The sequence below is a fragment of the Canis lupus genome, chromosome 14 (genome assembly GCF_048164855.1).
Source record: "Canis lupus baileyi chromosome 14, mCanLup2.hap1, whole genome shotgun sequence".
Classification (NCBI taxonomy): Eukaryota; Metazoa; Chordata; class Mammalia; order Carnivora; family Canidae; genus Canis; species Canis lupus.
The window spans coordinates 50,360,935-50,376,822 of record NC_132851.1 but is presented as its reverse complement, the minus strand read 5'-3'; the positions used below and the strand labels follow the sequence as shown (position 1 = coordinate 50,376,822).

The window sequence follows — 15,888 nt, the reverse complement described above, 5'->3', positions numbered from 1 at the left end:
CCTTGAACATTCAAGGTTGCAAATAACCTTGAACTGATTTTTGGGTATGGTATATTTGATGTATAATCTTTTCTCACTGATCTGAGTCCTTGATAGATAAAGTTTTCATGTATTTGTGGATTTGTGGGTTTACTCTTTACTGGATTTTTACCATTTTCCTTTAATCTTTGTGAACTACCACTATGTATTAATTATTAACTGTAAAGTCTTTGCATCCAGTAGGCTAAATTCTACACCAAGATCTTCTTTAAAATTTCTTTGTGATTCTTAGCTCTGTTTCCATGTAAAATTTATTTTTATTTTTTTAAAGATTTATTTATTTATTCATGATAGACATAGAGAGAGAGAGAGAGGCAGAGACACAGGCAGAGGAAGAAGCAGGCTCCATGCTGGGAACCCAACGCAGGACTCGATCCCGGGTCTCCAGGACCACGCCCTGGGCCAAAGGCAGGCACCAAACCGCTGAGCCACCCAGGGATCCCCTCCATGTAAAATTTAAAATCCATTGTCAATTTACACACACATCTTGGGACTTCATCTGGAACTATATCAATTCTATAGATCAATTTGGGGAGAATTTACATTTTTTTTTATAAATATGATGTCTGTCACCTTTTTTATAAACCTGATATAGCTCTTCACTTATTTAGGTCTTTAATGTCTTTCAACAAGGTATTATATTTTCTATAAAGATTCAGCAAATTACTACATAAGTATCTTATCTCTATTAAAATGGTATGGATTTTTCTTTTCTTTTTTCTTCTTTGGGAACTGTCATACTTCCAGGGCATTTTTCATTGTGCATTTCTTTAAAAGACTTTATTTATTCATGAGAGACACACAGAGAGAGGCAGACACAGGCAGAGGGAGAAGAAGACTCCCTGTGTAGAACGTGACGCGGAACTTGATCCCAGGACCCAGGGATCACACCCTGAGCCGAAGGCAGAAGGTAGATGCTCAACCGCTGAGCCACCCAGGAATTCCTCACTGTGCATTTTGAATCAGAGAATTCCTGTGGTTTTAGAATAGCTATAAAATTATCAGTCATTATCTTTTCAAATACTGCCTCTCTCATACATTCTATTACATTCTCCTAGAATTTTGGCTAAATGTATGTTAGACTTTCTCACTTTATTCTCTAAGGCTTTGACTTATTTTACATTTGCTATATCCTAGTCTCCTTCCAATGACCTCTAGTACTTTATTTTTTTTTAAAGATTTTATTTATTCATGAGAGACACAGAGAAAGAGAAAGAGACCAAGGCAGAGAGAGAGAAGCAGGCTTCATGCAGGGAGCCCGATGTGGGACTCGATCCTGGGTCTCCAGGATCACACCCTGGGCTGAAAGCAGATGCTCAACTGCTGAGCCACCCAGGCGTCCCTCTAGTACTTTATTTTTTTTAAGATTTTATTTATTTATTCATGAGAGACACACAGAGAGAGGCAGAGACACAGGCAGAGGGAGAAGCAGGCCCCATGCAGGGAGCCCGATGTGGGACTTGATCCCGGGACTCCAGGGCCAAAGGAGGCACACTAAACCGCTGAGCCACCCAGGAATCCCCTCCCTCTAGTACTTTAGATACATTTTTCAGTTAATTCTCACTTTCAACCTCTGGGCAAGCTGGAGTGACAGGGACCCCTCTACTTGAAATAACTAAAAATAGGACAAGATACATGAAACAATGGTTTTCAACACACTGAGCATCAGGCAGTGATGGACACTGACCCTGAGGGACAAGAAACAAATAAGATGAGCCCTACGATTGCTTCAGCTTACTGCTTCAAGAATTTCTAGGCTGTGGCATAAGGAAAGGAACGCAGGTGAAGCCTGGTGTTCCCCTAAGTTCAGAAGACACAACTGAATGTCAGGGGAGGCTAAGGCAGTTAGGCAGATACTGGAGGAGAGCTACACAGACAGATCTCCAGAGATCTGTAAAAGGTGTCCTTTAAATGTTCAGTTGAACAGAACACTGAAGAAGTTAATGCCAGAGAAAGAACTAAGAAAAAGTCAAAGTAATTCTTGTTCCCTTCAGTCATTTGAAAACCTTATAATTCATGGGGCAATAGATAGGGTACTCAAAAACGGTTTTGTCCTAGTAACGAAACAAAATTAGTCCAGGATTAAATGCTACTTTGATCCCACCTAATGAAGCTTAAAAGCAAAACTGAAAAGACTCAAGCTATTTCCATCTGATCTAATTGTATGCTACAACAAACCTCAAGAGTATTTACAGGAATACAAGTTATCCAGCAACCAAGAAGGTAAAATTCATAATGTCTGACATCTAAAGTTACCAAACATACAAAGAATCAGGAAAATGTAACCCATGATGAGCAGAAAAAAAATCAACTGACCCAAAGTTGATAGAAACAGATTATAGAATTCAAAGACATGGTAAATAAAAACATTTAAGATATAGTAAAGGAAACTAGCCAAAACAAAACACCAAGAAAACAAAGGACTGTGAGAACACATAAACATTTGTTAAAAAATTATATTTTAGAGAGCAATAAGGAATGAAAATGAATTTCATTTTTTCCTCTATGCCTGATCTTTAACAAAACAACAATAATCATAACTAACACCTACTGAGTGCTCTACCACAGGTCAGCGATTCTTCCAAGTTCTTGACGTGTATTAACTCGTTTAATCTTCATAAAAACTTAAGAAGTAAGTACTAGCACCATTCCATTTTACAAGTAAACTGAGGGATGGAAAGTTTGAGTAGCTTATCTACGGGTAATGGGTGACAAAAAAGTATATGAACCCAAGTAATCAGCCTTCAGAGTATATACTCCTAATCACTGTTACACAGCATCTCTAGCATATTATTTTGTTTTTTTTTATTTTTAAATTAGCATACTATTTTGTAACTTTAAAAATATATAAAATGCTGAAACTGTAATTGAAATAGTTAGCCATACAATATAATTTACCCCAAATCCAGTTTGTTAATTACCTGATGATTAACACATGTCAAATGTTCAATAGTTTTCTCTAATTTTGATTTTTCAAAAATACTCATTTCCTGGAGACTCTGAAAAAGAATTTTATGGAAGATGTTCATTCACACCAGATATCAAAACAAAATTAGCAAAGTAATGCAAGTCTACAGTACAATTCTATTTATCTTTTTATGACATAGAAAGGTTTTAGAAAGAAAATCATTAGACATTTTATAATAATGATGCTTTTGGTTGAAAAAAAAAAAGGACAAGAATTTCTTATCCTTATATACTATCTCCATGTGTGCTTGTAATAGAAGACACAGAATGGCATGGATTTGTTTTTAAAGATTTACATAGACCACTCCAGTAGTACAACTATAAAAGGAAAAAACCAGCAAGTTAAGTATGATCAGGAGTATGCCCTTATGAGACATGTCAGAGGAACAAAGGGCAAAGAAGAAAAGATGAGATCACAAAGATATAGGAAAGAATTCTACAGGGCCATACAAGAGATCAAAATTTCAAGAATAGGCTAGTCAACGGTGTAAAACACAACTACTATTTCTTTGGTCAGGTTACCTTATCCAACTCTTGCTGATGTTAAGTATAGGATAAATTATATAAGCTGGTGTTCCCTGAGACTTTTTCTAGTGCAGATTCATACTTCTATCCATGTTATTAATTAAAAACAAATAAAGACACCTGATGTTTGGATCATATATCTGGTTGGAAGGGTCACTCTGGTGCATGCATTTTTTATTAAATCATTCAATCAGTATTAAGGACATACTGCATACCAAGCACCAAGCACAATGTTAGGAATACACAGTAAGTAAAATGGATAAAGCCTTTGACATTATAGTTACTAAAGCCTAGTAGATAAGACAACCTTAAATAAGATATTATAGTTAAATCATGAATATTCTGCTAGGAAAATGAACTATATGGCAACATATTGAAAGGGAATCTAGAGTCTAGAGTCCATTTCCTGCACGAGGAAATGTTTAACCTGGCTCTAAAGGATGATAGGAGTTAGCCAGTTGAAAGTACTGTAAGGAGTGAAAGACTTTTCAATAGCCTTTGTAGAAAATTGGGGACTGGGATCCCTGGGTGGCGCAGTGGTTTAGCGCCTGCCTTTGGCCCAGGGCGCGATCCTGGAGACCCGGGATCGAATCCCACGTCAGGCTCCCGGTGCATGGAGCCTGCTTCTCCCTCTGCCTGTGTCTCTGCCTCTCTCTCTCTCTCTCTGTGACTATCATAAATAAATAAAAATTAAAAAAAAAAAAAAAGAAAAAGAAAATTGGGGACTTGGAGTTGAGAAAATGAGGTAGGGGAACCGGGAGAGATGAGTTTGGGGAAAAGAAGCTAGACCTCCAAGTAAGCAAAAGCGAATCACTGAAGTCTTTGAAAACAGTTCACAGATTTTAAATAAAAAGCGATCTGATCACATTTATATCTCTGAAAGGTGATTCTGCCTTCAGTGTAAAATACACATTTGGGAGGCTGCTGACATACTAATGCAGCTGGGAGAGAATAATGGCCAGAATGGGATGCAGCAGGGGAGTGGAAAGAAGTACACAGATTCAAGAGAAACTAACTGGGGCTCAGGATCCAGACTCCATGTGACTTTATAGTTAAGTGATCTTGGGCAAATCATTTAAACTCGCTGTAACTCAGAGACCACATCTGTAAGCATTAGCTATCTGAAAAGTCAACTGTGAAGATTTACTGAGACAGCTCACGTGAAAAGTCTTAGAACAGAGTTTCCCACGTGAAAAGAACTTAATAAATGTTAATTATTATTTAACAGGCAGCACACGTAGGACTCGGTAATTGAGAGAAAAGTGCTTTACAGGAGAGAGGAGTGAGTGATGATACTTGGTTTGCCAACTGGGTGGGTAGTCAAATAACAGGAAACTACCAGATGCTTAAGGATTGAGATGACTAGTTTTTAAGTAAATCTAGAAAGATTCTGGTAATATGAATATCACTTATTCTGAGCTTTCAGTACTACTGCATTTTAAAATCCTGTTTCTACGTTCCTTGGTCCTTTCAACGAATATGGAAAAGAATAAATCAGTACCTTATGCTAAAAGCTGTCACACTGCATATAAGTTTTCCATTTGGTAATTTTAACACTTATTTTTATAAGAAAGCACATTCTGCAAGGCAGTATTCCAAAAGATCTCAATTAAAAGTATTTTGTTGGGATAAAATTTTAACCGAAAATGTATGACATAAAGACTACCTTATAATGCTTAAATGTTCTTATTGCTAACCTGAGCTGCTAATTTCCAAGCATTAATTCAATAGTATTTACTGGAAGTAAACTAAGAATCCATAAAAGTAACAATAACAGCTAATGTTGCGTTCTTATCATGTTACAAGAACTGTTTAATGTTTTATGTACATTCACACATTTTTTTTATTTTATAAAAGAAAATATAAAATATTGCCCCTAAATAGGACACCAAGAACACAAGCAACAAAAAATATATATAAACTGGACTTTAGAGAAAAAAAAAATAAATAAATAAATAAACTGGACTTTATCAAAATTAAAAACTCTTCTCATTAAGAAAATGAAAAGGCAAACCACAGAATGGGAGAAAGTATTTGTACATCATGTAACTGATAAGGAGCTCCTAACCAAGACATAGAATACTTGGACAGTTCAATAACAAAGAGACAATAATCCAATGGATTCTGTTGACATTTTTAGGCATTTCTCCAAAGATATACAAATGGCCAAATAAGCACATGAAAAGATGCTCAATGTCATTAGCCACCAAGGAAATGCAAATCAAGACCACAATGGATAGTACCTCACATTTACCAGCATGATGGTAATAAAGAAGGCATAATAACAAGTGTTGGTGAGGATGCAGAGATATTATAACTTTTATTATTTTTTTTAAAGATTTTATTTATTCATGAGAGCCAGGGAGAGAGAGAGAGAGAGAGAGAGAGAGAGAGAGAGACCCAGAACATAGGCGGAGGGAAAAGCAGGCTCCCTGCAAGCAGCCTGATCCGGGATCCCAGGATCACACCCTGAGCCAAAGGCAGACGCTCAACTGCTGAGCCACCCAGGCATCCGAAATTAGAACTTTTAAATACTGCTGGTGAAATATAAATGGTACAGCTGCTTTGGAAAATAGACTGGCAGTTGCTCAAATGGTTATGGTTATCCTATGAACCTAGGTATATACTCAAGATAATAAAAACCTACATCAACAAATGGTTGTACACGAATGCTCAAAGCATCATTATTATAATAGTCAAGAAGTAGAAACCACATCAATGAAAATTAAAATGTCTATCCATACAATGGAGTATTATTCCACAATAAAAAGGAATAAAGTATTGATACATACTACATAGATGAACTTGAAAACATTATGCAAAGTGAGAGAAGCCAGAGATTAAAAAAAAAAACACATAGAAAAGGATTCAATTTATATGAAATGTTCAGAGTAACCAAATCTACAGAGATGGAAAGTAGCTCAGTGATCACCGAGGCCTGGGGAGGCCAGGGCACAATGGAGAACAGCTGCTAACAGGTTCCAGGGTTTCTTTTCGACGTAATGAAAATGCTCTAAAATTGTGGTGGTAGGCTGGCTGAACAAGTCTCTGAATATACTAAAAACCACTGAACTGTATACTTTAAATGGGTGAACTGAATAGTATGTGAATAACTCAGTCAAGTTGTTTTAGATTAAAAAAAAAAAGGTTAAGGTCCTTCCACATGAGGAAAGAACTTCCTATTGAGATCAGAGGTTCTCTAAAGAACCGGATAATAAACATTTTAGGCTTTGTGGGCCAGTTTCTGCTGCAAAACGCTCAGTTCTGTCACTGTGGCACAACAGATGCCACACAGAATACTACGGTACACGAATGAGCTTGGTATTCCAATCACGTTGACCGACGATGATATTTGAATTTCATAGTTCTCATGTCATGAAATACTCTTCTTTTTATAGGTTTTCAATGACTTAAAAATGTAAAAAACATTTTTAGCAGATGGGTCATAAAAAAACATAATGGTCTGGATTTGGTTCATGTGTCATTGTTTGCCAACCACTTGATCTAGCCATACATTCTAAACAATCACTTCAGAGGAAAACTATATATAAATTACCTTTCAAAAATAAGTTGATCTTATAACTTACCTTTAACTTTTCTTTTAAAGCTTCTTTTTCTGACATAATCCTTCTTAGGTCAGATAATGCAAGTTCTTTTTCCTTTTCCATAAGACTAACGATATTATGGGAGACTGTGGTTTGGGCGGACTCTTGTCTTAGTGCATGTAACTGTTCCTGAGCCTTTAAAGAATTAAAATATATAAATAAAAACACTTTGGATATACTCCAAAGGAAAAAAAAAAAAAAAACCTGGCAAACTAACATGCTACCTTTGCTCTCTTCCCAAATCCCAACAAAATGAGGAAAAGGATTAAAATAACGATGACGATGACGAAAACCCCATATGACAAGGAGATTGAGGGGAAATGCCAGCTACAACATTTCAGAAACTAGACAGCAGATGGACAATAAGTAATTAAGTAAGCAGACCCAAGAAAACTGAAATCCAAGCCAACAGTGGGGAGAGCCCAGAAATTAATCAATTTGCAACCGCAGATTCAAAAAAAAAAAGCTCCAAAAGTAAAAACAGCTTTTTCAACTTTACCCGTTATCTTTCATGTCCCTCTCCCTCTTTCAAAGTAGAACTTCATGGGAAATTGGCATAGAACAAACTTAAACACTATGGTCTGCACAGACTCACCTTGCTCTCTGATAACTGAGGCTTTGTAACTGGGCCAACCTGTATCAATTCTCTCTTCCTCAGAGTTTTTTTAAATTATGGGCTAAGTCCTTAATATCCTATATACCCAAATCGTGGGTGCTACCCACTGTTTGATAGATTCCTAACATGTCTGAATCCCAAGGATAAACTTAGCTCAGAGTCAGGCTAAGACCTGTTCCAGGTAGCTTTAGGAGATTTTCTCTAACAGACTTGACACACAGATAGACTAGAAAAGAGGAAGAATAAATGTGGAAGAGTAATAGAAATCTCTGCTTTGGGAACAGGACAATAATAGAAACTACTACCGTACTTAGATAATTCTAATTATAAAGGAATATCACAAGGTCCATATATTACAGTAATTTAAAAGATTTATACTGGTTCCCTTATAGTTAACTTGTTCTATATAATCTGTCAGCTTAACCAATTTCTTACTTCATTATATAAGACACTTAGTTTATCTCTTTCTGCTGTCAATAGCTTAACATTGGACTGTATATCTTCCATATGTTTTTCAAATCTTTCCAGCATGCGCTGAAGTTCATCTCTTTCTCTTGTAATCAGATGAATTTCTGAGTTATAATCACCCTGAAACATAATTTAAAAACAAGTTATTATTTGTTATAATTATCACCCATATGGTCATCACAGGATGTTGGTAATGACAGTGACTGAATGTTAATAGACAAAAAAGAACACAATTTTTTTATCCATAATGGGAGCAGAAGATGAGAGTGCAGGCAGTATCGGGGCAAATTTCCTGGCCTTCAAATGCCCAGGAAGGGACCCCGCTACCAATGATACTACTTGATCAGATCCTGTCATACACTTCAACTGTCATTCTCCTGGATTTGTTTCTAATGGTAGTAACTAAAGTGTACTTCCCAGAGGAGAAGCATCAGCAGCATCTAGGAATTTGTTAGACATGCAAGTTTGTGGGCCCACCCCAGACATACTAAATCAGAAACTGTGGGCATAGGGCTAGTAACTACAGTTTATCAAGCCCTCCCCGTGATTCTCATGCATGATAATTGTTGGGAACCCCTAGTTTACAGCTCTCTCCAGGGGAAGGACTAGGAGGGCATGTGCATGTCTGCTCACTCTATGCAAGTAACTATTGTGGTCTAGCATATTCCTCAGTGTTTTCTAACCAAATCTAAGATCAGTTTCCCAGCCACACCAACCTCCACAACCATCCCAGCTCCAACCTATGTGAAGTCTATTTTTGCAATGAGATAAATATTTCTACCAGGCAATATACATTAAGGATGTTCACCAAATAAGCAAATACTTTCAACATTTCTAAAACAGGATGATGCCTATTATTTCAGTCCCATTCAAAAGATCCACTATCTTCATGACTATTGTGGAAAATAAAGGTGATAAATGTAGACTTGGCATCTAAGGTATATATACATAAATACATATTATATACGTGTGTGTGTGTGTGTATGTATGTGTGTGTGTGTATATATATATATATATATATTTTTTTTTTTTTAAAGGCAGAGTGAGAGTGTGAGGACGGGAGGAGCAGAGGGAGTGGGAGAATCTTAAGTAGGCTCCATGCCCAGCCAAGCTTGACTACGGGGCTTGATCTCATGACCCTGAGGAGATTTAAGATATCTTAATATTAAAGTACTAAATGCAGATGCCCCAGGTAGAAATAATCTGATAATCTGGTACACTGGAACACATTTTATATACGTTACTATCTCCTGTGCACATAACTATATCCAATGTAGACGTGGTATGTGTGAGGTACTCCTAAACTGCCACTTAGAAGTTAAGTTATTCACTTGTTAAACAGGGCTAAACAGGGCAAAATCAGGGTATAATGGACAAGATTAATTACCTGGATACATTAAAGGATACAATATTTTACAGGACAAAAGCATATTAAGGTTTGAGGACTTAATTAAGGCTTAGGTAACTAAAAGAAAATCTGTAACTTAACTATACATAAAAATATCTTATAAAAAGGAGGTGGTTTGCATAGATTTTAGAAAAGGAGACTCCGTGAATAAAGATTTGACAGTACTGCAGATGTGGTCATTGAGTACTGGAATGAAGTAGAGCTGAGTCTTGTCCTGTCTCACTGCATTGGCATCACAGATGGGGCCATGGTTGATAAAATTCAGCAGCCAGGAAAAAAGTCCAGAAGTAGTGAGGGGCTCACCCTGCACATCTCCTTGAGCTCTAAGCTTGGCAGAAGTGTCACTGCTTATCCAGCTTCTCCCCTAGAGCTAAGCTGAGGATCTGGTTGAGTGGGAGTGAGGAGTATGGTTGTAAATAAAGTTAGGACATTAAAAAAAAAAAAGATTTGACAGTCTACTTTCATTACTGTTTAGGTCTCAGCTTAAATGTCACTTTCTCTAAGGAGTCTTCTGACTCTTCAACACTTATGATAAATGAGCTTATAAAGTTAACATGATTGTGTGTTTACTATATGTCTTTACTACTAAAATGTAAGCTCAATGAGTGTCACAGTAGGTATCTGGTCTGACTACATCTTGAGTGCCTAGCATGGTACCTAAAACATATGAATTCTCCAAAATCACTTACTGGTCTTCCTAAGCAGGGACTCTTGGTCTTTTCTAAATATATCATGATTGACATAAATATGCAGATACTTATACTTGTGTTCATATGTAATTGTTAATAATTCTTTTACCACTCCATTGTCCCTGATACATACACACAAGCTCATGCACATATATGCACAATACTAAAGGTTATAAGCAAACAGACTATGTCTTCTTTATCTCACGTCCAATGCCTCATTCAGAGCACGACTCAACATGTACCTGTTGAACTGAACCTAACTTTCTACCTAGACTTGATGTGCTTTGAACCAGCAAATAAACAATAAAGAATACGATATTTATAAGGAACTAGCTGTTATGCTGGGACCTTATTATCTCTAATCTTTGAAAACAGGGATTTCGTGAAGTAACTTGTCCAAGACCATAAAGGCAATTTGTAGAGTGGGAACTTCTATCAGGTCTCCAACTCCAAAGCCCTATTACACTATACTTGAAACTCACAATGGAAACCATAGTGAGTACAAGTACAAGGAGAAAGGAGGCAGTGCTCACCCCACAGACAGCAGAGAACCAACAGGTGTATTTTTGACAAAGATCACTGACACTAAAAATGTCAGTATTTTTTTCTGAATTATTGCAATCCTAAGAAATTGTGTCTAACCGTTTGCAATAAAGCAGGAGCTGAAAACCCATAGAGTGTACCAAATCCAGCTTTATAGGGGTCTTTGTTGTGTGCTATATGGTTTCTAAACATGTTTAAAATACCCAAGTTTAGGCGAGGATGCATTCTCTAGTGCCCCGAACTCACAACAGTCTACACTCCACCACTTTCACTCATGTACACACCTACTATTTCCTACCATTCCTGGAACTTATTATTGGAATTCTAAAATGCTCTGAACATCCTATCTTTCTAAACTTTAGAAAATGAATTCTTTATCTGTATCAGGTATCATTAGAACATTGTAAGAAAATACCTAAAAAAAAAAAAAAAAAAAAAAGAAAATACCTAAGTTGAAGGGGGATAAAAATCTCTTCTAATTTTACCAGTACCTTAAAAAAATCTCATTTTTTAACTGTGAATCCATATGGAGAAGTTAAGTCAAATATTTAGGTTAAAAGTTTTGAGATATTTGCCTACTCAGTTTTTATTTAATAAATACTTGATCAAGCAACCTTTTATGGAAGATGCTCCTATGCAATGAAGGTGATCAATTCACTAATATTTTCTGAGTCCTAAGTATATATGCTTAAAAAACAACTCAGTAACACATAAATTAACTTATACAGTATTTTCCCAACAATTCATTCTGCTTATAACAGTTAACATAGCATTGTGTTTTTACTAACACCTATAAATCAAATTCACCCATTAGCCAATGAGGTTAAAAAAAGTCTAATCAGAAAACTTCAAACCATTTTACAATGGACATGGGATCTTCAAGAAATGACGCAACTGATAAATTCAGTCAAGTCTGAAATTTTTAAACCTAGTATCTTCATGTATATGTCACAGCGACTTGATATTTTTAAACATTTTAAATGTTCTGAGTTTTAATTTTACACCCAACTTCCCCTAATTTTATCCAGTGTGTGGAATGTTAAAATCATAAGCCTCATAAGCCAGGATTCCTATAGCTCTAAAGCTTTAAAAAAAGAAAAAGAAAAACCTTAATGAAGAATTCAAATGATATTCAGAAAACACTGAAAATAATTAGGACCGAAAACAGAGAGATACATGATTTTAATCTCTCATGAAACATGGTTAACTTTACCTAATACACATCTTTAGACTACCAACTTGTCAATGTGGTTGTAGTAGACAAATGGGATGGTCTGCCCTGCACTCACTTCCATACTCTATCTTCTCCTGTTGCATGGTTAACATGGTATGCACAATGTGACCCGCCCTTCTGACTGGTCCAAGCCTGAGAATGTCATGTCTGCCATGTGGACGAAGCCGCTCTGCTTTGAGAGAGAAATGCAGCGGATTCCCAAAATAATGGACTGAAAGAAAGGAAATATCCAGTAGCATGAATTACTGGTTCTAGTTTCTGGAAGCCCAGATGTCCCTGTACTTACCCTACACACCTAAGCTATTCAATCTTTCCTTAATTTCCAAAAATCAGTATGTTACACTTTGTTAAGTAGTTTTCCTAATAAATGCAGTGTTTCTATAGTATTGGTCATGAAAGAAAACAAATACCAAAATTAAGAAAAACTTTTTTTTTAAGAGAAAGAAAGTGAGAGAGTGCACATGACAGCATGAGCGAGTGACAGGGAGGGGCAGAGAGAGAGAAAGAAAGAATCTTAAGCAGGCTCCATGCTTAACATGTTAAGCATGACTGACTCAAGGTTCAATTTCACAACTCTGAGATCATGACCTGAGCTAGAATCAAGAGTCTGTGGAAAGTTAACCGAATGAACCACTCAGGTGCACGCAACTCCCCACGCTTTTAAGTAGGCTCCATGTCCAGCATAGAGCCCAATGTAGGGCTTGAAATCATGACCCTGGGATCAAGACCTGAGCTGAGATCAAGAGTCAGATGTTTAACCGATTGAGCCACCCAGGGGCCCCAAGAAAAACTTTTATTTATTTTATTTTTTATTTTTTTAAAAGATTTATTTATTTATGATAGAAAGAGAGAGAGAGAGAGAGAGAGAGGCAGAGACACAGGAGGAGGGAGAAGCAGGCTCCATGCCGGGAGCCTGACGTGGGACTCGATCCTGGGACTCCAGGATCACACCCTGGGCCAAAGGCAGGTGCTAAACCGCTGAGCCACCCAGGGATCCCCAAGAAAAACTTTTAAAAAACAAGTATGAATAAAGTTATATTTAATACAATAACACCGAAAAAGTTTGTTCATAAAGATACACTCCTGATTATCAATCATCCTTAAAGAGAGATATTACCTTTTCTAGTGTTTTAAATATTGGAATTTTTTCACGTGTAGAATAATTTGTAGAGCAAGATCTTCGCTGTATTATATGTTGGAGTCTTTCTAGCTCTTTCTTGTAAAAATCTCGTTCTTCCTCTATACCTTTCAGAAATGTATCTAAACGAGAGGGTGACTTGTCTCGACGTTTTATTCCATGTTCTAGCCTCATCCTTTCAACTTCCAGAGTAAGTTCTCTTTCTGTAAGTAAATTAAATATTAAAAGTGTTGCATATAAATTGTATGATTAGCCAAAACATTATATTAGTAAGTTTTAGAATACAAACTACTAAAAAATTATTAACTTTTGTATATCACCTATCACTGGCTGATATCAAAGAAGCAAATATTGAGAAAAATGAGGAAAAAGAGCACAAACAACATTAAAAGTTTAAATAAAATCTAGTAAGTCAAAGTCGTCCTACTTTTGTCTTATTATAGGGATGGGTACCATTTAGTACTATAGAGTGATGTAATAAACTACCATTTGGTACTTTCTGGTGACCTGAAAATGCATTAAAGGAAATTTTATCTATAAGCAATTAATCATAATATGCATGATTTTTAACAGGAAGCTTGAATTTAATACAATATTACACAAAGAGATCAAAACAATTCATCTTTCTCCAAATAAGCAAAACTACTAACTTTTACCACAACAGTTACCTTTTCATGAGTCAAAAGTAGCCTAATACTGGTAATTTCACATAGTTCAATCTAATTTAACTCTGAAGCATATGATTTTCAAGACATATTCTGTCTGATTCACTCTCCTCTCTTCTTTTATTCATTTGACAGGTATTTATGGAGCATCTACTCTATGCCCAGCACTAGCTAAGGATACAAGTATGAAAAATATAGCCAAGATCAAACAATTATTCTGTGTGTAGTAAGATGAAATCTACAAAAGAATAGCATGTAATGCAATCCAGAGGATGAAATGACAAATTCATCCCAAGGAGTGACTAGAGAGGTAAGAAGTAGGAGAGGGGGAAGGAATGGGCAATTGGGTTGAATGCTAAGAAGTCAAATAAATTAATGAAGAAAAGTGTCCACTGCATTTAGCATAACGGGAATGAAGGAAGCCTTTCCAAGAGCACCTCAGGTACTGGGTGGGAACAGAAGCCAACTGGAGTCCTTAAGGAGCTAACAGGTAGTACTACTGGGCAGATACAGCAAGTGTGGATCACCTTTCAAGATGTTAAAGATGCGAAAAGGAGAAAAGGGTGTCTGGAGGGGAGTAGGTCACAGTTTTTGTTATAGATCGGGAAAAGGGTAAGTATGTTTTCTTGTTAATTTCAGTTAGTTCGCATACACTGTAATATTAATTTCATGTGTACAGTAATTTACCACTTACATACATCACCCAGTGCTCATCAAGACAAGTGCACTCCTTAATCCCTAACCCCTATTTCCCCCATCAACCTACCCACCTCCCCCCTGGCAACCACCAGTTTGTTCTCTAAAGTTAAGAGTGTTTCCTTTTTCTTTTTCTTATTCTATTTTTAAGTAATCTCTACACCCACTGTAGGGCTCAAACTCACAACTCTGATATCAAGAGTCGCATGTTACATTCTTTTGATGGAGCCAGCCAGGCACCCCAAGAGTCTGTTTCTTGGTTTGCCTCTCTTTTTTCCCCTTTGCTCATTTGTTTTCTTAAATTCTACATGAGTGAAATCACATGGTATTTGTCTTTCTCTATTTCACTTAGCATAATACTCTCAAACTCCATCCATGTTGTTGCAAATGGCACGGTTTCATGCTTTTTTGTGGTGATATTCCATTATATGTATATATACCACCTCTTCCTTATCAACTCTTCAGTTGATGGACACTTGGGCTGTTTCCATAATTTGGCCATTGTAGATAATGGTGCAGTAAACATCAGGGTGCATATATCCCTTTGAATTAGTATTTTTGTGTTCTCTGGGTAAATACCTAAGTAGTGTGATTGCTGGATTATAGGGTAGTTCTATTTTTAACTTTTTGAGGAAGCTCCACATGGTTTTCCACAGTGGCTGCTTCAGTTTACATTCTCATCAACAGTACAGGAGGGTTCCCCTTTCTCCAAATCCTCACCAACACCTGTTGTTTTTTGTGTTACTGATTTTAGCAATTCTGACACACGTGAGGTGATATCTCACTATAGTTTGGATTTGTATTTTCCTGATGATAAGTGATGATGAGCAGCTTTTCTTTCTTTTTTTTTCAGCTACAGATTTTTATTATGAGCAGCTTTTCATGTGTCTGTTGGCCATCTCTATGTCTTCCTTGGAAACATCTATTCATGTCTTCTATTCATTTTTTAACTGCATTGTTTGTTGTTTGGTGTTGAGTTTTATAAGTTCTTTATAAATTTTGGATACTGATCCTTTATCAGATGTATCATTTACAAATATCTTCTCCCATTCTATAGGTTGCCTTTTAGTTTTGTTGACCATTTCCTTGGCTGTACAGAAGCCTTTTATTTTGATGTCCCAAAAGCTCATTTTTGCTTTTGTTTCCCTTGCCTTAGGAGACATATCAGGGTATGTTTAAATGCCTGGGGAACCCCGAGTGGCTCAGTGGTTTAGCGCTGCCTTTGGCCTGGGGTGTGATCCTGGAGACCTGGGATCGAGTCCCACATCAGGCTCCCTGCATGGAGCCTGCTTCGC

The 15,888-nt window shown here is 36.7% G+C and overlaps 1 protein-coding gene across 5 annotated transcripts in view; it reads right to left on the bottom strand.

Annotated features, from left to right (window-relative positions):
- Positions 1-15,888, bottom strand: part of CEP135 (centrosomal protein 135) — a 78,223-nt gene that overhangs the window by 37,522 nt on the left and 24,813 nt on the right. For all 5 annotated transcript variants that reach the window (XM_072775124.1, XM_072775129.1, XM_072775125.1 and 2 more), the window contains exons 11-14: positions 13,212-13,435; positions 8,188-8,340; positions 7,119-7,271; positions 2,961-3,038 (exon numbers count right to left, since the gene is read on the bottom strand). In XM_072775124.1, coding sequence (XP_072631225.1) covers positions 2,961-3,038; positions 7,119-7,271; positions 8,188-8,340; positions 13,212-13,435 — 608 coding nt within the window. The remainder of the gene's footprint in view (positions 1-2,960; positions 3,039-7,118; positions 7,272-8,187; positions 8,341-13,211; positions 13,436-15,888) is intronic.